This window comes from Aulostomus chinensis, chromosome 22 (assembly GCF_037954235.1).
Source record: "Aulostomus chinensis isolate RoL2024-O1b breed Wild chromosome 22, RoL_Achi_v1.0, whole genome shotgun sequence".
NCBI lineage: Eukaryota > Metazoa > Chordata > Actinopteri > Syngnathiformes > Aulostomidae > Aulostomus > Aulostomus chinensis.
In genome coordinates, this window is record NC_141341.1 from 5,649,858 (window position 1) to 5,674,001 (window position 24,144).

General features: G+C 44.4%; 1 protein-coding gene across 2 annotated transcripts; it reads right to left on the reverse strand.

The window, feature by feature from the left end:
- Window positions 1–4,450: 4,450 nt before the first annotated feature.
- On the reverse strand, window positions 4,451–23,243 carry pdcd6ip (programmed cell death 6 interacting protein). Of its 2 annotated transcripts, none has more exons than XM_086193623.1 (18): window positions 22,915–23,243; window positions 18,686–18,740; window positions 18,539–18,608; window positions 17,540–17,667; window positions 16,728–16,881; window positions 15,219–15,319; window positions 11,755–11,871; window positions 11,421–11,643; window positions 10,758–10,881; window positions 10,358–10,535; window positions 8,900–9,011; window positions 8,638–8,807; window positions 8,007–8,255; window positions 6,620–6,754; window positions 6,311–6,405; window positions 5,927–6,047; window positions 5,641–5,849; window positions 4,451–5,433 (listed from the first exon to the last, which is right to left on the reverse strand). In XM_086193623.1, exons 1-18 carry the CDS (start codon window positions 23,118–23,120, stop codon window positions 5,253–5,255), a joined length of 2,628 nt encoding a protein of 875 aa, XP_086049749.1. In that variant the 5' UTR covers window positions 23,121–23,243; the 3' UTR covers window positions 4,451–5,252. The 2 variants fall into 2 exon arrangements, with proteins under 2 accessions (XP_086049749.1, XP_086049748.1); XM_086193622.1 differs by having other exon boundaries at window positions 11,755–11,886.
- Between the last annotated feature and the right edge of the window lie 901 nt (window positions 23,244–24,144).

Consider the following 24,144-nt stretch of genomic DNA (forward strand, 5'->3'; position numbering starts at 1 on the left):
AAGTAGTGCAGCGACTTCTCTAGAAAGCCGCAGCAGAGAACACACACAGATACGGAGGAGGCGTCTGTCTTTGTATTTACAGTAAGACTTGGAAATGTTCCCTGCGCTCAGCTGATGACAGCTGCACAGGTACACACTTCCTGACAGGGGCTGCATTGTTATGGCATGTTCAACTCTGGCAGCTTGTTTTCCTCAGACCTCTCACCCAGTGTGATGACTCAGAGACGTGGGGTGGGGGGGGGGGGCAGGGTGGAGGAGAGCCTAAGATAACCTAAGAAGTAAATATCATTAATGCTATGTTAAGAGATTGCTTTGACCTCTGCTTGGCTGTCTGCATATGCAAGTGTGTGTCGTCTGGCCTTTGTCCCACCCAAGCAGGTGGCAGCAATGACGTCCATCGTCTTCCCAGCAGCCGCACACTTTCTCTCTCTCTCTCTCTCTCTCTCGCACTGTGCTCTCCGGTGTCAGTCCTACTAGATTCTATCATGCTTGAAATTCACTCATCATATCGGGCGGCCTCACTGTGCCGCCTGCTGACACAAGGGTGCATGCAAAGACACCCACGCATGCACGGTGGACTGACTTGATTACACAAGCCGGGCAGCTCAACCTGACAGAGGAGCGAGCGCCAAAAAGGAAACACGAAAAAGAATATAAAAGGCTTATTTCCCCGTGTTGTATAAGCATGTTTCATCTTCCCACTCCTGCCTACCCTCACCCACACAGGTTAGATCCAATAGCTGGTGCCAGGCCTCTCTAGCTCGCAACACAAACATCTCCGTGTGAAGGAATATTGCAGTCAAGTTCTTTTTCGTAATCTCTTCCCTCGACACCCACACATGCACATCGTGGGGGGGGGGGGGGGGGGGGGGCAAAAAAAAAAGGAGAGCTGGTAAAAAAGAAAAGGAAAAGAAGAGGTGGGGGGGTTGGAGAGGAAGCGAGAGAGAGAGAGAAAGAGAGAGAAGTGCTCATGAGAGCCAGGAGGTAGTTGTTATAGTAACTGTGTCTCTATACCTGTCAATCAGAGCTATTTCAGGCATCTCGCTTATGTAGGGGGAAACATACCAGGGCCAGAGCGCCGAGGCAAAATTATCAGCCAACGCACATGCAGCGATACTGGCAAGTCGCGCGCTCACAGACCGATCAAATTAACACCACAAATGAGATTTCAGCACTATGTCATTCTTGCCTTTTTTTTTTTTTTACGTTTTCACAATTTTTTCACTTTACTGTAAGAAAGGAAGTAAAATCACACCAAGAGCATCTGCAAACTGCACCAGCTGACAATATATATATATATATATATATATATATATATATATATATATATATATATATATATATTTATATATTTTTTTTTCCTTATATGAATGCAAGTATTGCATGGACTTGTTCAACAGATGACATAACACCATCAATACTCTAAAAGCGGATACTCCTTAAATATCTTTTATACAGTCATACAGACACTTTGGTTTGCTTTTGCAGCCCCTTTGAGTGGCAGAAACTGGCGGTGCCATGATTCAGCCAATACTATTAGCTAACATGTCAGATATTTATCGACAATTTGTAGCTCTTCATCCATAAATATTTCACATGACATCCATTATTTCAAGCGAATATATCAACAATATATTCTCTGCTTTTAGCTAAACATTTCAACTTTTTTATCCATTGTTTTTGAGCTAATATTTAAACTCTTTATGCGCTGCGTTTAGCTAAACATTTCAACACTCTATCCATTTTTTTCAAGCTAACGTTTTAACTCTTCATCCTCTGCTTTTAGCTAAACAATTCAAATTACATCCATTAGTTCAAGCCAAAATATCAACAATTTATTCTCTGCTTTTAGCTAAATATTTGAATATTTTATTCATTGTTTTGAGCTAACATTTTAACTTTTTATCCTCTGCTTTTAGCTAAACTTTTTAGCATTTTATTTTATTTTTTTCCTTCAAGCTAACACTTTAACTCCTTATTCTCTGCTTTTGGCAAAATATTTCACATTGCATCCATTATGTGAAGCAAATATATCATCAACTAAGCATCTGCTTTTAGCCAAACATTTCAACATTTTATCCTTTATATCGAGATAACACTTTAACTCTTTATCCATTGCTTTTGGCTAATCATTGAAACATTTTATCCATTGTTTAAAGCAAACATTTAAACTTTTTATCCTCTGCTTTCAGCAAAACATTTCATATTACTTCCATTATTTCAAGCTAATGTAGCAACGACTTAGCGTCTGCTTTTAGCTTAACATTTAAAATTATGGCTATGGTTTCATGCTAATATTTCCACCTATTTTCATTTCCATTCAGCTCCAAATTTCCGCCATTTATAAATTATATCTCGCTGACATTTCAACCCCACTACCTCCATTTAATATTGCAACCATTTAACGAACAACACAACGATCTATCCGCTGCTTCGGGCACCACAATTTGTATCCATTCTTCTAGCTAGCATATTCATCATGCTTGGACTTGCTTAGCATAACACTTAGCTAATTTACTACAACTCTCAGCTATATTTAATGTTGATTAATTACTTTAGACAAGAAAATGTATGACCTATTCAAACTATTTATCCAATACAGTAAAGTTTTGAGCCGTTGTGACATCATTTCGGGGGAGTTATTTTACCCATTCCAATGGTTGCATGAGCTTACAGCTCACTCGCTAGCTAGTAGAGTTCCTAAGCTACACAAACCTAAAAGTTGGCGCTAACTTGTCCTTGCGTCGACTAATATTCATTTCTGCAGCTCTAGTGTATTTATTTACAGTTTATTATTGCTTAAGATGACACTGCCCCCCCCCCCAAAAAAAGAGAGGTACTTTTGATTCACATTCCATTAATTATATGTTAGAGACAAAGCTCATATAATTGCCAGCCTGTTAGGACAGTCCCAGTGGGATGTGCGACATAAAATTGGCATCTGAATTTTTTTACTCTTGAATATCGGCATCCGCCCCTAAAATAAAGTATCAGTCAGGCTTTAGACTTGTGGACATACACACAATAAAATAATCATATTGGCGGGCTAAAGCCGCTGATACTGACATCATAGCAATAGAAAACCCTTGATTCATCCTTGTTGCAGACAAACAAACGGTGAGGAGAGAAAAATCATCAAGAGCAAAGAGAGGAGGAGAAAGAATAGTGCGAGCACCAATATGGCTGAGTGTTGAGTTTGGGGGCCATTAGGCAGAAGGTAATTAATACCTGTCACTGCGGCGCTCCGTTCACTGCCTTTATTCTGTTTCAGACCAATTAAAATATGACACTCCTCCAGTGGAGAACGTCTTGTTAAAATTATGCGCCTGAGACGCACAGACACCTTTGATAAACACACCCAGAGCTACAATTGGCTTTGGCAGCAACACCATGCTGTATAGATGGATGCAGAGGGAGCCAAGCATGGCAGTGTGTATGTGTTGTGTCACTTCCAGTACGAGATGAGAGCTGTTAGATCTGATTAAAAGTGTGTCTTCCTTCCTTGTGAGTTTCACTCCCAAACACACACACACACACACACACACACACTGGAGACTGACGTTGATGTTATGAGACGTTTATGAACCAAGAGATACTGACCATTGAAGACAACTCTCTGTCAACGATTTGCGGCTTTGGACCGCACGGACTGATAAGCAAAAACAGATGAGCCAGGAGAGAAAGAAAGAAAAAAAAATCAATGGAGCGAGAGAGAGAGAGAGAGAGCGAGAGAGAGCAGCTGAGTGTGTGTGTGTGTGTGTGTGTGTGTGTATATATATATATATATATATATATATATTAAAAAAAGCCAGGTGGTGTAAAAAAAAAGAAGCTTAGGAGCAAAGGAGAATGTGATGAAGAGAGGCTGATAGGAAGGAAAACAAAGGGTGGGACAGCGCTGAGGGAGACTCGCGTGAAATATGGTGGCTTTTCTGAAGAGTTGAGCTGATGGCAACTCGAGGAGACAGATTAGACGAGAGAAGAGAGGGGAAAATGGAGAGAGGTGGAGTGATGGATGCAGGCAGGGGACCAGCAGCTCTCTGCCAACATCTCCATGCATCCTTCCAGACATCACACTGCGCTGCCATCTGCCTCCCTGCAACACACACACACACACACACACACACACATAGAGGAGATATGTGAAATCATTAGCGTCTCCTGACAGTGAATAAATATCTGGGGATGAAATCTGTCTGTGGAGAAATCACCTGCAGGGAAATATGACTGGATGAGATCAAGACCTCGCCTGAACGTAATTTGCATGTCATCTAAATGGGATCTGCCCTCGATGCTCGGGAGGTCAAAAGGCATCCGATTAGTCGCAAGGGGATAACTCAACCCCCGATTGGCTGAGAGGAGCGACAACAGCGAGCGGCGCAACCTCCTCCTCCTCCGAGCTGCAGGACTGCCCTCTTCTGGCTGGCTTACAAACTCACATTTAAGACAAATTCTAGTTTGTTCTTTTTAATCACATTAGAATTGAGGAATAAAAATAAACACAAAGCATGAGAGTGCAGCACATAGAGTGTCTGGGTTAACCACGCACAGTCTTATTTATACATATATTTATATAATAGAACCCTTTCTCCCACTTGTACAGCTTGATTGTAACACAAATATACCAACATTCCCTGGGTGAGAGGCGAGAGAGCAGGAGATAAACAGTCATCTACATTACAAAACCTGCAAGCCATTCGTTTTTATAGGTTTGTACAGAATCGAGGCATCAGTATCGATTACAAAAATAGGAATATAGTTGATAAAGAAGCAGTGGTTGGTTGGGTGGCGGGGAGAGAGGACGACGAGCCACGACCACCCGAGTACCCACCCAACACCTACAGCAGGAAATCCTGGGAGTTGGTGCACCTTCATGAGTGTTGTACAGCAGTCCAGCTCAGGCAGAGTCAGCTACCAAAATAATCAGTTCAAAAAAAAACAAACAAACAAAACCAAAACAAAACACAATGAAATTAGAAAATTTAAAAAAAAAATAAAAATACAGGCAGAATGAGGGAGTACTGGCGCAGCAACGAGATTTTAGGAAAAGTGCCATCAGAAGAAAGAAAATATGAGCTGAAAGTGCGAAAGCAGCTCAGGAGTCGCCGCCCACTTAGGTTTCAATTACTGCTTTTGGTGATCAAAAACAAAGGATGAGAAGAAGCGGATGGAGATAAAGTGTTATTGCTGGGGGTATTCTTTTATTTGGTGTTAACATGTGAGGAGAAACGGGGGGGTGGGGTGCTGAGAAGTTATTGCTGAGGGTAGTAAGGTTGCTGCTGGGGGGGCTGCGGGGGGTAACCGGGGTAGGGCTGTCCGGCTGGTGGGGCCGCAGGATATCCCCCCTGTCCTGGAGTTGCCTGGTAGGGCACGTAGGGCATGTTGTACTGGCCGTAAGCGTAGGGATTGTAGCCCATAGGCATCTGGTAGTACCTGCATGGAGGCGACAACAGAAACATCAAACCTCATAGTTCCACATTCTGGAAAATATTGTTAAGATTCTTGCTGTGAGTATGAAAGAAGGTCGATACTTCATCTCACGCTACTAGAATATGTTAAATCACCCCGGGTTCCTGCAAAAAAAAAAAAAGAGGAAGAAACAATTTTATATTTTAAAACAGAGGCTGCGGTGAAGCTCACCCCGGGTAGCCCTGGTAGGTGGGGTAGGGTGGTCCCTGAGCCTGGGAGGGTGGGGCCAATGGTGGTGGGTTGCTGGTGGGAGGGCCTGTTGGTGGCACGTTGGTGGGAGTGGAGGCGGCTGCTTGTGGGGTGAAGTTGGGTGGAGGGGGTCTGTTCGGGGGCAGGGGTTTCGCTGGGGGCTGCTGTTGAGCTTGTTGAGGCTGCTGTGGCTGGAAGAACAGACGGATCAATCAACGGTCACCAGCCTCACATCTGCTGTAACACTTCCGGGAGTTTGGCTGCTTACAAACATGGTCCGGGGCGCAGGGGTCGGGCCGCCAGGGGCGGGGGCAGCAGGGGTGCTCTGATAGGCAGGAACGTTGAAGGATGGAGCGCTGGGCTCACGGGCGATGCTCTGCTGCAGCTCCCTGCGAACAAGGATTCATACATTACACAGCAGCTGCAGTGTTTCCTCCTAGCCAAGTACTGAGGGCACCTCTGCTCACATATCATCCGCCTCTACCTGAACCCACAATCTGGAGCCAACCTTGAGAGTTCAAACTAAACTAGAATCTGGAAACAATGGAAACTCCTGATTTGCTCTCTTTTTCCTTTAAGCTAGCTCATTTTGACCGTCACATAAGGATCTTTTTTTCTTTAAAAAAAAAAAAAACCTCATACAAGTACATACTTAAGTAGTTCATCGCGTTCCGTCTTGCGAGCAAAAACAATGTCGCTGCATTTGTTCTGGAACTTCAGCAAGATTTCTGTCAAGTCGTTGTAGAACTGAGGGGGGAGAAACAAACGGGGACAACAATAAATCACCTGGCTCGAAAAGGAAAAAAAAAAAAAACACCTTGGTGCACAAAAAAAAAAAAAAAAAACCAACAGTAGGAAGTTTCTGACAAGGTGTGCATCACTGCAGTACACTTCATGCTTGCTCAGGCGTGTGTGTGTGTGTGTGTGTGTGTGTGTGCGCGCTGGTGTGCTGAGTGAAGACCTTGGTGCCTTCACGCAGGTTGTTGCTGATCTCGACGTAACTGTCGTGGGCTGACGCCAGCTTCTTCAGGACCTCCTCCCTCTGGTTGGCCTCCGCATTGGACTGCTTCAGACCGCTGAACTCCTGGTGGGACGTCTGGAGGAAGATGGCAGGTTGAACAGGTTGACCTCTCTTAGAGCAAGTAGTTCTACCCACATTGATCTTTGGTGTGTGGATGGAGGTTTGTCAATTCCCTACAAGTGGCATTTTGAGTCAAGTGCGTTCTTTTCTTTTGGGTTTTTATTACAACATCGTACAAAAACTGGCCAACAGCACAACCACTTTGCATGACAGTCACGTGCGAGTGTGCGACTCGGCGATAGCTTGCTCCTGGTAGTGTGTGTTTGGGACAGGAAAAACAGCGGAAACACTGAAGGCAGATGTGGGAAAACAGCGTAAGCTACGACTGTGCTACCAGCTTCCCCAACCTACTGAGAAATTTTGTGGCCCCTCCCCCACAAAGACCGCATCACAATTAAAACAAACCATGATGAGACAAATATTTCAAATTGAGAGAAGAAAGCAAGATCCAATTTGGCCCAGTAAATTTAGGGGCTTAGAGGTTCAAGGGGCCAGTGGTATGCAGTATTAGCTTCTATCCCTGGGTTTATGTTTGGTGTAGCAAGTGCTTCTGTGACAAATTTATTCATTTAGTTTGTCCTTGGTCAGAAAGGTCCTCTGAGATGGCAAATAAGTCATTTTAGTTGGACCGAACCCTTTTGGCTCATGACCCCGTCAACAAAAAGTCTCCTTCAAACTGGGCCCCTTTGCCGCACAACGGTTTTATTTCTGAAAGAAGCAACAGCCTTCCTACACACCAACCACATTTAAAACAGGACTTTTAAAGTACATGTAAATATGTTAAGTCCAGACAAATTGTTCTCTTCCAAGTCGGACTAAAATACTTGGATAGTGCCGTTGGGACTGATTTGCTCTGACGTGTGTCTGCTTCAATCAGCCCCAAACTGCCTGGCATTCTGCACGTTCCCCAAGTCCCACTGTGGTATTTAACCCAGAAGTAAAACAGCGCACAGTCCAGGAGGTGTCATCGAGGCCGGGGAAACTACGGCGAAAAGTGACTTTCTTGACAGATGAGGAGACAAACTTTTACGCTCTCTCAGCTCCAAAGGTTGATAGTTTTTTTAAATAATTGAATGCGCCGTTCAATGCCAGTTGTTTGGTTTGTGGAGCTAAAGGTAAAACAGAAGATGTGACTACAATCGGCAGTCAGGGGGCCTACCACCACCTACTTGCTCCCATCGATACATCAATTTCTGTTCATGTACTGGGACACGTAGAGCTCGGATGCAACTGCACCTGCGAATCCACTGACTGAGTGTGTCCATACCTGCACCTGTCCCAGCAGCTCTTCCTGAGTGCGGAGGCTAGCTTGTACCCTCTGGTTGTAGGCACCGTACAACTGGTCGAGCTGAGAGAGCGACAGATGCTCCTCGTTGATGGCCCCGTCCTGGGCGAGCGCCGACAGGAAGGTGGTAGACATGTCAAAGGTCACCGCCTTGATCTCTCCCTCCAGAGTCTCTCTCTCCTTCTTCACCTCGTCCAGCTGAGCCAGCTGAGAGCGCAGAACGTTCACGACCTGCCAAGACGACAATCGTCAACAGAAACATAATTGCCAGCAATAAACTCCACACCTGCGTGGTTTTCACAGTAGCACGAGCAGGGTAGCTTTCTCTACTTGCTTGCCGTTCAGCAGTTCTGCTGGCTTAGTTGTTTAAGTTCCCCAGTGAAACACAATGCAAAGTCAGCAAGTAAAATGAAAAATGGAGCGACTCGGGGGAGGAGGGAAGGCTCATAAAGTACATAATGTCCGCCGGGTGTTTCTGCACTGCAAGAGTTTATGTGGCACACTAATACCTTGGGATGATCAACACAAAACTTAAGCTCAACTATAAAAAAGGTAAGTTTCATCAACAAGCCGTTCACATTAAGACATCAGATCTAAATACAAGTGGACTGACCTCACTGCCCTGCAGAGTCTTGGTGGGGTTGGCAGAGGGGAGGGCGGCGCTGAGCTCATTCTCTGGTTTACACAGCAAGGCGATCATCTCACAGTGGGTGTTGTAATGGTCTTTCACCACCTGGTCAGCCTGCACTGCCTTGTCCAAAATGTTGCGGAAGTTAGTCCCCTCTAAGTCAGGAAGGAAAGTTAAGATGTAGGAGGTAGAGACACGGAAACACGGTCCAAGAGGCAAACAAGAGTCCAGTTCCCAGGGAGCGTACCTGCACGTAGAGACTTGTAGAGGTCTCCAGAGGGGGTTCTGTTCCAGCGCTGGCTGAACTTTGATCTCAGTTCATTGTCTGTCGTCTCTTCATCGTCCAGCATCTTCAGTGACTGAGGGCAGTAACACAAACACAACATCAGCGCACTCGGATAACAAGAAGCTCACTGACAACACACGTAGGTCCCTTTTAGCTGAACCTTGTGAGTGCATCAGACGACCTTTTGAGAAATGCGGATCATTTCTCATCCCACAACGACCCTCTAAGAAGGAGGTTAGGTTTTTATTTTCGACAGCATTTGTGTTTATATATCAGCAGGATTATGCAAAAAAAAAGAGAGAGAGAGAGAAAAAAAAAGTATGAGGTAGATTTAAAAAAAAAAAAAAAATCAAACAAACCAAAGAATCCATTAAATTTGAGGTCAGATTAGACATAGAACCAACAGGAGGCAACAGGATGTGTCAGGAAATTGGGTTTGGCTCAGCTTGGTGGAGGTTCTGTGCTCTATGAGTGCCCTCTACTTTCTACACATTCTCATTGTACTTACATGTATTCCAGCTACAAAATGATGCAAAACAATGAAAACTGCCACCACGTCTTTGAAGAGCTCAAGAACCTGCTGTGGAATTACTTGCATTCTGTTCAGGCTCAAGATATTTAATTTACAATAATAATTCACATTCTTGCATGTGAGAAGTTTCAAAAACTTATTTGGAATTTTTTTTTCCTTGATAATATTCAAAATTTCTGATTTTTCTTAATTTCGTATTGATTGATTAATTACATAAAGCTACTTTAGTGTCCGGAAAAAGTCTCCATTCGAGTTCTATCCATCCATTTGGCAAGCAGGGGTGTACTCTGCTGTTCTTTTAATTGCAGCTATGGCTCTTTGTCTTTATACATCAGGACCGAATACTTTGGGGGAAATCAGGACATTTGGGTTTGGACTTTTCCAGTTTGCCAACAAACTTGGAAGCAGGTTGCATTTTATGTTTTTACCCCCGTCTGTTTATTTATTTATCAGCAAGATGGCTAATAAATGGGTTGGCTGGAGTTAGCGGACACACAGTCCTTGGCCCAAAGATCAGTGGATTAGATTTCAATGATGATCCTGATCTGGGATTTGTGCCATTAGGGATTATTTTGAGTTTTTATTATTCCTGTGTTCTGGTGGTGGTAGAGGGGTCCAACATTCAGGACATCCAAGTCAGCAGCTGAACAGAACTCTATTCATATACTACTTTGTCAAGAAAGCAAAGCCACATGACAAACAAGCTGTTGGAGGGTTTGAAACTCTGCAAGTTGCCTTCAATTAGTGTTGTGAGAGAACTTCGGAGAAGACTTAGCAGCGAGGTCGGGGGTTAATGCAATGAAGGTACGGTAGTAATGAGATCAATCAAGATACAAAGTGTACATTCATGATGGAGAGTGTATCTCTCCGCGACGTCCACCACTCACCTCGTCCAGGATCTCTCTGTTGCGTGTCAGGAGCTCAGGCAGGTCTTTGACTAGCTGTTCGATGCTGTGCAGTCCTCCTTGCTGCACGATGGATCTGGACTTGTCCGCGATGGATTGTGGGATTTTGTCCCCGGACAGATCCTCCAGGGCAGCAGGCAGGTTTAGGGACGCCAACACGCTGATGGAAAGTGAAATTATACATCAGTTATGTGTGTTAATGCAGCTGTTAATGTCAGAAAATGTGATACAAATACTTGACTTTAATTCATTTTTGAGCTGTTAGGGGTTCCTGATTATGTTATGAATTTTTAATAACCCCCCCCCCCCCCCCCCCCACACACACACACACACACACAGAGGTACAAGTACACAAACACAAGCTGAGTGACAGCATACGTACCCGTTGCAGAGATTGGTGGCCTCCCTCATCGTTCCAACCAGTCTGTTAACAGTTTCGGTTTTCCTCTGGTTGTAAGTGCTCATGGACTGCTGCACCGCCATTGGAACCATCTTCTCAAACAAGTCTGGAGAAATTGACACGACTGAGTTTTTAACATCCTGCTTAAAGTAATCCGCTCTGAGAAGAGTAAATTAAGCATTCTTCAACAACACAAATGGAAAATATTTGACCGTCTGCTCTCACGCTGTTTTGCCCTTAGTATTCAAATTCTCAGCCTGCGAATCCTTTTAACAACGTCTTCAGACTTAATACAGTTCTCATTCAAATAACTGATGATTCCGCAGATGTGACAACAAACAGCATAACACATTTTTTGCTAATAGATTTCTATTTGATGACAAGACATTAGGGGGCACGGTGGTGCAGTGGTCAGCACTGTCACCTCACAGCAAGAAGATTGCGGGTTCGAGCCCCGGCTCCAGCACGGGATCTTTCTGTGTGGAGTCTCCATGTTCTCCCTGTTCCTGTGTGGGTTCTCTCCAGCTATTCCAGCTTCCTCCCACAGTCCAAATACATCAAGAGGGGACTATGTTTGAGGGGAGGATGCCTGAAGTTGTCAGAACGACACATTTAAAATAGTCTGAATATTAGGTTGTATCACACCTGTGAATTTCTGGCTAAGTGGAGGTGTGATGGCCGTGGCTTTGACCAGCGTTGCTTTGCCAATATGCTCCAGATCCTTGACCTCAGGCACACGGTCGTGGTAGATAAAGTCGTTGTCTTTCTTGGCTGCAGTGAGGGCTCGGTTGATTTTGTCACTCAGGTCCTTCACACTCACATACTCATCATAACGAGATGCCACCGTCTTCACCAGCTCTGCAGCGTGCTGGAGGGATCATTAGAGAAAGAAAAATACTTCAATAATGGGTTCTAGCGCACGACAAGGCCCATCAGTTTTTTGGGAATAGAGAATTTATTCAAAACAAAACCTGTATACCTGCAGGCGAGCAATCTCCTCCCCAAAGCGCTTCTTCTGCTTGGCCAGGATGCTCTGGTGGAGTTCAGCATTGGCCTGCATGATGCAGTGCTTAGCCGCCAGCACCGGCAACACTTCCTGAAAATAAAAATACTGACCAGGGAGAGGCAACCACAGAGCAACACGCAGACACGCAAACAGATATTCACACACACACACACACACACACACACACACACACACACAACGGCAAGGCAATCCACAAAAATGACAGACACACACCAGCAAGGTCAAGTCACAATATCATGAAAGCCAATCACGTAAAGGCACAAGCAGTTAGGTGTGCAAAAGAACAAAACCAAACCAACAAAAAAGCAAAAAGTGCGCGCGCATACACACACACACACACACACACACACACACACACACACACACACACACACACAAAACCATTGCCAACACCACCAAGGGATGCAGAAAGAAAGGAAGACAACGAGAGAGAAAACAGAACAGGCCATGAGTGTTTAACCTTTCAGCAAGAGCTGCTACAACTTCATTAAAAGTCCTGCAGCCCTGTGTGTGTGTGTGTGTGTGTGTGTGTGTGTGTGTAGTTAAGTATGAAGTAACAAAGAGGTTTCTCAACTCCTCCCACCTTGTTCTCTGTGTCCAAACTATCCAAACACAGAGACATTAATTCCTCAAGCAAGACTCAGCGTAAAGCAGCTGTCAGTGACGAGACGATATTCACGTTTCATGATCGAGAACATGTGAATGAGACCAGGACTGAGCTGCACAGGCCATCTATAAATTCATCCCTATTTTGGTGTGCTTTCAGGTTGTCTTACTGTGCATTCAGGAGCAACTGGGAAAGTTCCAACTACAGAGGCGGGAGAAAAATGTGTTGAACTCAAAATATCCCACTTGGAAAGTGAGAAGTTATTGAGAGTTCTAAGAGTCACTTGAGCTGGCAGCGTTTGTGGTGAAAGAAAAGAGATGTACTTGCTCCGAGCCTAAATAGCTCTGTTTATTTAGGCTGCATCTGTTTACTTCTGGATGTTCCTCTTTGTCCAGTACAAGATTTTATGTAGCTGTTGTCGTAGTTGTTTGCCTCATTTCTGTATTCTGACATGAGAAACAGAGCAGTTCATTTTCAAGTTGGAACTGTCCAAAATGGAACTTTCCCATTTCCCAGCTGCTTTCACACATGATGAGACCTTAGCAATCTGTAACTTGGTTGCTGGGTGACATTGGCAGTGCTGTCCCATCAGCTGTTTAGCACATTGGCCGGGTAACCGTTCCTAAATACATTTATAATTTACTAATTTAGTCTATGATATGTAAATAACAAAAACATTCATCCTAAAATGTGTGTTTGTGTGTGTGTTCTAGTCAGTCAAATCAGTAAATGCCCAAGATTAGAGATAAGAAACCAAACAGAATGCGAACAGGTCAAACTGCAGTAAAGCAGTAACCAACCAATGAGAGAGAGCACAGGATGAAAATGGACCAATGAGGACAGAGAGGTTGAGATGTGGACGGTGCCACAAACAGAGTTTCACTCTTCAGGGATGTTGCTCTGTAACTTAGCGTCCGACCGCAGCTTTGGGAGGACCTGACTGCTGTCAAAATGGGCTCAGCTTCAACTCGGATTGTTTTCAAGTCAGCTGAACTTTCACGGCTGCTTCTTTATCACCACATTGTCCACGTCTGCAGCAGCATCAAGCTAAACTGTGAGTACAACGACCTCTAGTGTTGTTGAAGTATTCCTACAGGAGACGGCAACAATTCTTGTGGTTATGGGACACAGCGAGTGACAGCAGGTGATTTCCACCCAGACAACATGGGAGGAAGTCCTTTTGAACTGTGGTGAAGCTAAATGACAGAGCAATAGTCCATCCAGTCTTTCTCTCTCTCTCTCTCTCTCACACACACACACACACATGCACACACACCCAACACCTCTTCACACTAATGGAAAGTCAGTGTTTCCCATACATAGGCTCTATTTAGGGCACATGCCTGTGCGGATAAACCCAAATTCCCCCCCCCCGTAATCAGGATGCACAGTTGTGATTTTATAATTCGTAAGGCGGAGCAGATCTTCATTCGTGAGATGTGAGGCTTCAGTATCAAACCAGTCTAGCAAGCTGGTTATCAGCCCCACAATGGGTGAAACGCTGGAACAGCAATAAGGAAATCTTGTGCTATTTCCTTTCCAAGTATCTTTTAAGCTAACAAAAATATCTTGGTGTGTGTGTGAGTGTGTGTGAGAGAGAATGAGTGTGTGTTAAGAAGTAGCAACTTCCACTGCTTATTCTGTGACTTTGGCTCAGACAAAAGAGAGATTCAACTGCGTATTACATTTTATAAATGCCAACTGCAGCATTTCCACACCCACCTTACTCGGTCTGGAGCCCCTCGACTTTTCAGTTTTTTGTCTGAGCCACAAAACAAGGTATGAAAGGTGCACTGGACCAAAACATGGTTTGACCTGAAGAGATCGGAGCTCTCAATCCAAGTCGAACTGAAACTTGATGCATGTTTTTTTTCAGTGTGGCAACACTTTTTGGAATTCCGCGGCCATTAAAACCAATTACAAGAAGCTGAGCCGGTGTTCGTCACCCATCACACAATTCAAGCAGCAAAAACACTGAAAGGGAGAAGTCAAAACGAGCTGCAGTCGTAGATGAAGTGTTGAAGTTGAAGCATTTTCAAAGAAGAAATTATTATCTCTTTACTAATTTTTCTCCTATCAAACAGAAAGGGTCCGCCAAATTGACGACACACTGGTGTGAGACACACGCCATTGAATGTCATGTGTCTCGTGGAGGTGATGACAGCAGGATGACGTTATGTCAGGCAATGTTGGCTTGTAAAGCTGCAGCGTGACACCAAAGATTGATCGTTACAGATACACACGTTACCAAAAATATGACCCATGTGTGGACCACCAGTTAGAACGAGACTAATAGGAGATTATGGAAACAAAGTATTGACTAAATACAGAATACAAATTAAATTTGCAGCAGTTGGGCAACATAGATAAACATCTCTTCGTAAGTCATAATATGAAGCATTCAGATGAGCCATAGCTTGTATATCGCTTGGTATTGGAAAATACATCAAAGGAAGAGTGGGTTGAATAGGCCTGAAGCAGGTGGTGACATTACTAACAGAATACTGAGCTTTAATTTTTAGGTGCTGAAGTCGGATAATAGAACAGATGCTGGATGGTCACGAGAGGTTTCCCTTTGCATTTCAACAAAACCCTTCCAAATTCCTTTCATGGGTGTACGAACCCTGCACGATTCGCGCTCCAGGTAGGTGACGATGCAACCCACGACCGCAGTTCAGCCTGTGGGAAACACTGAGATGTGCGCACATGCCAGACCAATCCAGTCCAAACCTCTTCACCACTCGACACACGGCTGACTGTCAGTGAGTCAGTTGTCAGTGTGTTACCATCATGTGTGTCCTTCACATACCTTGGGAAGGTTGTCTTTGTACTGGCACTGCTTGAAGGCGTCGCCGTAGAAATCCGCTGCCTGATTGGCCAGTTTTGCAATGACTGCGTCTTTCATTCGATCTATTGGATGAACAAGCTGCCTTTAGAATTGTGTAAATCAGGGAAAAAAAAAAAAAAGCAACGCAGCAGAACAAACTCAGCGTGAGAAGTTGTGCTTGTGCAAAGCATCAGACACCACAAGCTGATCAGGCTGCCTGAGCCTCACTGACAAAACAAACACAGCAGCAGCCTGATCTCACGTCACCCTCATGAACTTGTTCTTCAAACATATACTTTTTTAAATAAGGAGAACTTAAACTTGTTTAACAGGAACATACACAGTGATAAACAGGGGTGAAAGTGAGCCGGAACGGGCCGGAACGCAGTTCCGGAAAAATATTCACGGCTGGAACAGAGTTCCGTTAATAAAAGGAGCAGAAGCGAGCTGTCAAAATCCCATATTAAATAAAGAAAACAACGTCTGAAGGCGGTTTCACTCTGAACGCGGGAGACGCGGCGCGCTGCGAGGGGTGGGGTGCAAGCACATGCAGCGCTACCAAGTTGCTGGGCTTGGTTTGCGCTCATGTGACGTCACAGCGCCCACATACACAATGAATGGACTTCCCCTGCGCAGCCTGCGTCTTGCGCGTTCAGTGTGAAACCGCCTTGACACGGAGTCGTGCCCATGAGCGCATCTCCGCATGCGAGGCATTTCTGGTTGGCTGACAGACGGACACTTGGGTCACGTTACTGGCATTGTTAGTTTTGATTGGTTAAAACCACACGTGTTCTGCTTTCGAACCACACGTGTTCTGCTTTCGAACCACACGTGTTCTGCTTTCGAACCACACGTGTTCTGCTTTCGAACGAACGAACGAAAAAAAGAGAAAGAAAACAAAACAGAGGGCAAAAATCAAAGAACTCGGCTGCGGGCTACCTGCTTTGGCACAATGCAACGTAAAATAAGTGACATGTTCAAGCAAAGATGTGACAGAGTTGAAGAAGCAAGAGAAAAAGTTCGCAAAACTAGACCCACGGAAGATTCAGACTCAGAGCCACTCATTGATGAGAGTGAGTTACAGGGAGAGACTGTCCTCTGTGGAGTCTGCCAGTGAGAACCTACAGGAAGAACAAATCACTGAGTGATATTGATGATATTGTCTGCCTGTTCCCTGTTGTACTGTAGTGGGCAGTTACTGTAAAAAGCAGTTTTCAAAGCATTTCCAGGGGTCGCGCCGGAAGGGTGGGGCTATGGGGGCTGCAGTTGAGTGGGGAATAGACACCCGAAAACTGTAATAAAAATCACCCAAAACCAATTAAAAACCATTAAACTTCGTCGTCGGCGGCGCTTTTTTTTTTTTTTTTTAACGCGTGCGTACAGTTCCGGCAAGACTTTTAAGCCACTTTCACCCCTGGTGATAAATCACTGGGAATGTAATTCAGCATTCAAAGGCACGTCTTGAACTGTTGTAGGATTTTTCTTTTGTACCTGTAGTGGCTTTGAGGAAGAAGACCTCCTGGGCCTGGGCCTGCATGATGAGGTTCAGGGTGCCGACGGTCTCGGGGGAGATGTCCATGGTGGGCTCTCTGTTGAGTGCTGACAGCACCGTGTCCTTAATGTGACCAAACGCTCCACATGCCAGCTGGACAGACAAGCACGGAGAGAGAAGATGATGAACTCATGTCAAGCGTAAGCAGCCAACGAAACCCACAGTCACTGGACCCGCCAGCAGAGAGAGCATACAGGCATGGCTCCTCAGCTCCACCACCTCTATCAGGACACTGTGCCTTCAGCGTCAAGTTTGCATCTCTGAGGTGTGGAGCTGATTTTGCATGTATAAACTCCTCAGAATGACATATAGTATGTGAAGAACATCGCATTTGACTGGACTTGTCTTTCAACGCGGCAATGAAACTAGTTAATCTTGTTTATGTCACTCCTGTGGTCTGTGACGCAGGAGGATAAACAGCCCTTCTGCAAAACTGTAATTAAAACAGGTAAACCTGGACGTAGCTGTCACTCATAGACGAGCGGTAAATGGGAATTTAAACACCTGAAAACAGTTGCAGTTGACACCTGAGATACAGGTTTATAAGAACTTAATAAAACTGTATCATCTCTCGGCTGACAGCAAGTGGTGCTGTACAAGGGTGCAGCAACTGAGCAGCAGAAGCGACCTTTTTGTACCTGTCATACTGTACGTGTATGTCTGACAAACACCGGCAGTTTCATGGTATAAATTCTCCCCTGGGTTTTATTATCAAGCTGCACATGTGGCTGCACGACTGCCGCACACCCACCTGATAGTATTTGGCTGCGGCTCTCAGTCCTTCATCGTTGTCCAGGTTCTGCTCTGATGCGATCTGACTGGCCAGGGCTGCTGCGTTAAACAACACACACGTCTTCTCGTAGCCCAAACTGGCCAAAGCTGCAACATAAGAACGGCAAATTCTTATTCACGCGGGCCATGAGAATCTGAATTATGATCATTTAATCCGAGACAACTTGGAACAACACAGTAATATTCTTTCATAGCAAAGTTGCCAGAGGTTGTGATGTCAGGCTTTCCTTCAGCAGAGGATGGGTCATTTTGTGTCTTTACTTGGATGTGTCCAGTATCGTCTCTGTTGAAATATTTATTTGTGCGAGGTTGGCATTTTTCTCCAGTCGTCACCTTTTTATCTTAATCGCTCTATTTTCTCCTCACACAGGGTGAAGCGCACTGGCAAGAATCTCACCATCACGAGCTCATACGAATCAACACAGAGGACAGAAGATTCACGTGTGAAAGAGAATGAATGTGAGCCGAGAACTATTTTGCTTTTATTGACAAAAATAAAAGGGATTTTGTGCTTTCAGGCTAAAATATAAATCATATCAAACTGCCCTTTATAACCCAATGTCATTTTTCGTTTATTTCTTCAACACAATTCAATAATTGTTCTTTGAACCCCATAGGAAACCTTGTCAGGCTTGCTTCTGGAATTTGGTGCTAAAAATAGAGTGTGCGAATGTGTGTTTTTGTTGTACTTATTTAATGACAGTTCCAGTTTGAATGTCTGAGTTTAGAAACGTGTGTGTGTGTGTGTGTGAGACAAAGAGACAGATGGATTAAGAGACTGAATCACAGCAACGTCCCCAGAGGAAAAAGCCAGCTGAGATAAACTTCCTCATTGGGGAGCTCACCACCGAGGCACATACACACAGGGGTGAACAAGAGTTATTTCCCAGACACACACGCACTTGCTCAGGTGTGAGTGTGTGTGTGTGTGTGTGCATGTGTGGGGGGTTACACTTACTGAGCTTGACCGAGCCACCGAACAGCGATCCTTTGTCAAAGGCATCCTTCCATGTGAAGGCTAAACACAGCTAGCGAGACAGAGAGAGGCTTTGAGGTAAAGGAACAAAGTGTAACGCACAATCATGTGGACCATCCAATCAATTACCTGGTTTTCACAGAAGGGAAACTTGGGCTCCACCGCACAGAGTTGGTCATAATATCTGGAGGGAGGAGAGGGGGGGGGGGGGGGGAGAGAGAGAGAGAGAGAGAGAGAGAGAGAGAGAGAGAGAGAGAGAGAGAGAGAGAGAGAGAGAGAGAGAGAGAGAGAGTGAAAGACACGACACGATTAAATCAGGGTTTTCTCATCAGCGTTTCTCACATCTTGAATGATGAGAAATATTTTTTTAGTTCACAAGGATTAGTAGGAACACACGTTCTGGAAATCTCCCTCAGTCGGCGCTTGGACGTCTTTGATGAATTATGTGTTGATCAGTGTCGTTTTCGTCACGCTGGACGAAAACGAAAATGACGACGTCAGACCCCTTTTTTCCATGACGAAAATGAGACTAAGACGAACGTCACCATCGCCCTGAAAAGACTAAAATGTGACGAAATTGTATACATTTTTGTCTGAAGAGAACAAGACCAGACTAAATTGTGAGTGGGTGGACGATCAAAGTTTCAAAACGTGCGGGTTTTTTTTCTCCGCCAAGTACAACATGCGTGCAATGTCAATCAAGAGCTCAAACATCAGAACGGAGCCAGCTGTAGCTGTTGGTCCTAATGGCCACGCCCCCATCAACAGTACACATGCACTAAAAGCCTCTCTCGCACACACACATGCACACACAGAGACAGTCTGGGCCTGTCTGCAGCGGACGAGACACACACCACGGCAGCAGCAGCGGTGTCGGGTGGTCGTAAAAAGAGGGATGATTCAAGCATAGCTTTAGTCAATGTGAGGCCAGCCCTGTGATGCATTTTCTTTTTGTATTAAGCCTAAAGTTTGGTGGTGGTGGTGGTTCCACCTCCCCCGTGGTGCAGAGAGCGCTTCCTAGTGCTACATGCTAAAGCTAGAATGAATGGGGCTGCCAGGGGCCCCGCTAATGTTGGCTGGTTTAAACCAGCCCTTCTATTAATTTAGCGTGTAATGAATAAAACCCCTGTCCATTTGTGGACGGGTGGCAGGTGGAATGCTTTGACCCACGTTTGTGGGACTGGGAAACACGGTCGTCTTCAGACCTGCTGCTGTTCCCGATCTAAGCAACACAGGTGGATGCTTTAACCAATAACAGCAGCTAAAGCCAATATGTAGGACATGAGGTCATTCATGTGGAGGTCAAGTGTGCTTTTATTTTTGTGTAATCATATTTTACTGTGATACAATACTCACATTGTGCGCCAGTGTGTTGTCTGCATTTGCAACAAAATAATAAAAGTAAAAGGTAGAGAAAGAAAAAGAGGGGAAAAAAACTCCCCTTTGAAGGTGAGATCAGTCTCAGTGTGCTTCATTCTAACACCTGTATTGGCCTATTAAGTACATACACATGCATCTTTTATTTATAGGTATCGTTGATATTTGACTAAAACCTTTGAGTTTTCGTCGACTAAAACTAGACTAAAACTATCAAGGATAGAAATTACTAAAATGTGACTAAAACTAAGAAGCATTTAGTCCAAAAGACTGAGACTAAGACTAAATCTAAAATGCCTGCCAAAAACAACACTGGTGTTGATGTGGATGTTTGACGTCAGCTGGCTCGCGCTGTAGTTTTGTGATTCAACAAGCAAGCTGTTCAGATTTTGGAACTGTGGGACATGAAGCGATAACTAGGAGCTTTTTAACCATAAATATGTGCTAATGTTGTTCAGTACATAACCAAAAAGAACGTGTAAAATTAGTTAATATGGCCTACAAAAGCAAAAGAAGAAAAGAAATAAGATGAGGCAGGATGATATATCGTCACTGTGAAATTAGTTTAGGGTTAGCGATAACATGACAGCTGTGATTTGAAGAAGCTCTGCTATTCCACAGACACTTGATGATGAATACAGAAAATAAATGACAGCACAGGGGGAGGCATGACTCGGAGGTGGCAGCCAAAGAGTCGCTGGTTCAATCCCCACTTCTGCCAGTGACTATGTCTAAGTAACGTTGAGCAAGATACTGAACCCCTAATTGCTCCCGATGGCCCTGCGATGGACTGGTGACCCATCCAGGGTGAACCCCGCCTCTCACCCAAAGTCAGCTAGGATAGGCTCCACTCCCCCGACCCTTAACGGTTAAGCGGAATAGAAAATGGATGGAAATATCAGCACAGTCAGGCAGCACACAAAAAAGATTCAGTGACAGATTCTTGGTTCATTGTGTAATCAGTATCTGTGTCACTGACGTGGAAGTCTGTTGATAGGAATGACAACTTGTGAGGGAATCCCTGATGAGACAGTCATGAAAGCTGAAGCCCTGGAGCAGGAAAAAACCTGGAGCACAGACGTTTATACAAACAGTGACTGGTTGTATATGGAGACCCATCCGTAGTACTGCTGTTTCCTCTTCAGCAACACGTGAACACTCACACGCACACACATGGGAAAGCTGAGACGAGGTGCGTCTTCTAGTTGAGTGAAGGGTAAGAAACAAAACAATGGTTGCCTTGGCGACACAAGGGCCGTGTATGTCATCTGCTTGGCTGTGAAAAGAAAATGGCCTGCCTGTCGCTCTGGCTACCTGGCACATGGCTAACAGACGACAAACACAGAGGGCCCAGGAGCGATAAGAGCGAGCCGCAGCGGCTCATTCTGCACCTACATGCTGGCTTCCACATCCCCAAGATGAGCCATCCACATCAGCCTGACTCTGGATTCAACTGAAGTACTTCATGAGCAGATCATGTTTCAGAATATGGCATTAAAGTCAAATCAAATTCATATTCATTATTATAGTTGAAACTCTATGGAACTGAAGGAAGTTTGCAATCTTTGAACATGGAAGACAGTCTTATCTTGAAACGCAGCTTAAGAGAAATGGAAGAACGGCATCCTTGTCCACTCATGTAATCTGTGCTGTCCCTCCACCGACTGACTGACTCATGAGTCACTGGGAATAAAAGAGAAAAAAACAAAAACTAGAGAGCAAAGTCTGTGTTCACGTGTCACTTCTGAACAAAGACTGTGGGTTTTACATTAATTGAGAGGAAAAGTTATTACCACTACAAGTCACAAGGTCAAAGAAATATAACATGTTGACTTAGCGAACCCACCTCCGACTGCAGTGACACTGAGTCATTGTGGATTGTTTGCATTGTTTTCATCTTGTGTTGCAATGTATTTATTTTAGAGGACTGTAATGGAAATAAACCTTTGGGCTTTATCGTGCTTATTGTCCCTGCTGACTTTTTTAACGTTACGTCCGCCGTGCAGTGTTAAATATTACACATTTTACAAGTCATCAAATAAATTAATTTATTCATTCATTACTGCCCTACGCCATCGATGAAATAAGCGTTTGTCATTGTAAAGAATGGGACAGACAGTCTAGCTTTCATGAATCCAACTTCCGTCACAGTTCCTCTGTCATGCAAAAAAGGTGGGCAGAGATTAAGATCACCATGTAGAGAACTGAAGATTTTGTCACAACTCTGCATGAGAAACTGTGAGCATTTTGGAATTTAAACTGGTATAAGATGATATTTCATACTCCTCTGACAGTAGGTACAACAAAGCTGAGGTTATTCAGGCTGTTTGAGGGCCTGAAGGACTGCTGACTTCCAGATCAGGGACCTGCCAGTGGATGTACACACATCGCTTGTATTACTGGGGTGACTCAGAGGCTTTTATTTCTTAATAATATTGTTAAATTGAGTAACCCAAGTATTAATCTGCCTCATCAAATGTATCAGAGGATGGCGGCTATGTTTAGGCTGCTTTGTAACAGACTGCTCGAGTTTTTTTTTTTTTTTTTAATAGTCTTAAATTATCTCGTGTTGTGATTTTCACAAATTATTTATTGGGTTATACACTATAAGATATTGCGTTCAACTGTTACCGCGCAGGTAACTAAGTTACTTACAAAGCTGAAGTCAACCACGCAACGGTACAGATTTCATTAGAAGGAAAAAGACAAATGTAGATTACTGACATGGTATTTATAAGTATTTGGCAGTTCAGCAAGCAAAGGCTGGGTGAAGAAATAAGCCATGAGTCCCGATACTTGGTGAGTAATACCCTCAAGCCTTTAGCTCGTCTAACTTTAGCTCCCGGTGTTAGCAGCTACAAGCTAACGCAGCTGGGTGCGGCGGCAATGACTGAGCTAATTCTGGAAGCAGGTAAGATGTTACCACGGGTGACCGAAACATGACAACCAGTCCGGTTATCTTATGAAGGAGGGTTTGGTACCTGAGCAGAATTTCCAAGGAGCTCTCGTGTTTATCCAGAGGCCTCCCCAGCGCGTTCCTGCGGAGCTTGTTCAGTTCCTCCACGGCGCGGATGTACTCCGCTTGCTCCTCGGCCGCCGGGTAGGAGGCTGTCACAAACTTCGACAGCGGTTTCACCAGGTCCAATTCGTTTGACTTTTTTAACGGGACAGAAATAAACGTCGCCATTTCGGCCCGTAAGAGCGCTGTGTGAAATCAGGAAAAAACAATAACAACAACAACCAGAGGCTGTCGACCAACGAACACAAACAACAGCGAGCGTTCCACTTCCTGGATTGTGTCTGGGAACGTCAGATGACGTAATGGGTTACGGAGACGCGCACTGCGCAGGAGCAGTGTGGTTTTGATCCACGAGCGTTGAGGCGTCTCACCGTTGCCAACACAAAAGGCCCAACGTTTTCGTCGTAATCCACCAGCTGTGTGGGGTTCAGGGTTCGTTTTATCAGAGTTCGGTACATTTTAATCGTGTCCAGTCTAGTTAACCTTAGTACTTATTTTAAGATTAATTTATTGAATTTGATATTTTCTATAATTTAAGTCCATCTTCCAACTCACGTGGAGCAGGGTAGAGATACATTCGCACGTATCCGTGTGGTGTCCGCTGACATTGTCCTCCAGCAGGGCACATCCCCACACTCCCAGTCACATTTCATCAAATTACCACACTGGATCTGCATGTCTTCAAGCTGTTTACCCTCTTTGGTCACCTGATAACACATGAACACAAACAAGTGGTTTGGACTTTTAAGATGACTTATTCGACTCACTATAAAGAATTTCAGGTGTCTCCAGGAGTAAAATAGCTGAATGAGTTATTGAAACCAGGTAGTGTTCAACTTCTAAAATGATGGTCTGACAATGGGAGAGAAAAGGTTTTTTTTTTTTTTTAAAGGGAAAACCTTTAGTCTATTTTGGTCTGAAGTGTGTGCAATATTATAAGCACATTGTTGACATCAGCAGATATTGGTCATTAAAAAAAAAAATCCTATCTATACTGGTCTTACAGCTAATATTTATATCAGCCCAGCTTTTCTTGTTTCTTCTTAGCGCCTATTCTGTTTTAGAGGAAATAATGAAGTTAATTTTAGGATTTATTGGTGCTTCTAATTTTTTTTTGGGGGGGGGGGGGAAGAATGGTTAAAATAACACTTTTGTGAAAACATTCCATGAGTGAGGCCTGGTGCTCCGTGTT

Excerpts from the sequence above, each read along its gene's own strand:
- pdcd6ip (XM_086193622.1), bottom strand. The coding sequence starts at position 23,120 with ATGGCGACGTTTATTTCTGTCCCGTTAAAAAAGTCAAACGAATTGGAC. Across the intron at positions 10,882-11,420 it reads ACTTAGCCAGAAATTCACAG|ACTTGTTTGAGAAGATGGTT; the intron begins GTGTGATACAAC and ends CAATTTCTCCAG. Across the intron at positions 8,256-8,637 it reads AGACTCTGCAGGGCAGTGAG|GTCGTGAACGTTCTGCGCTC; the intron begins GTCAGTCCACTT and ends TCGTCTTGGCAG.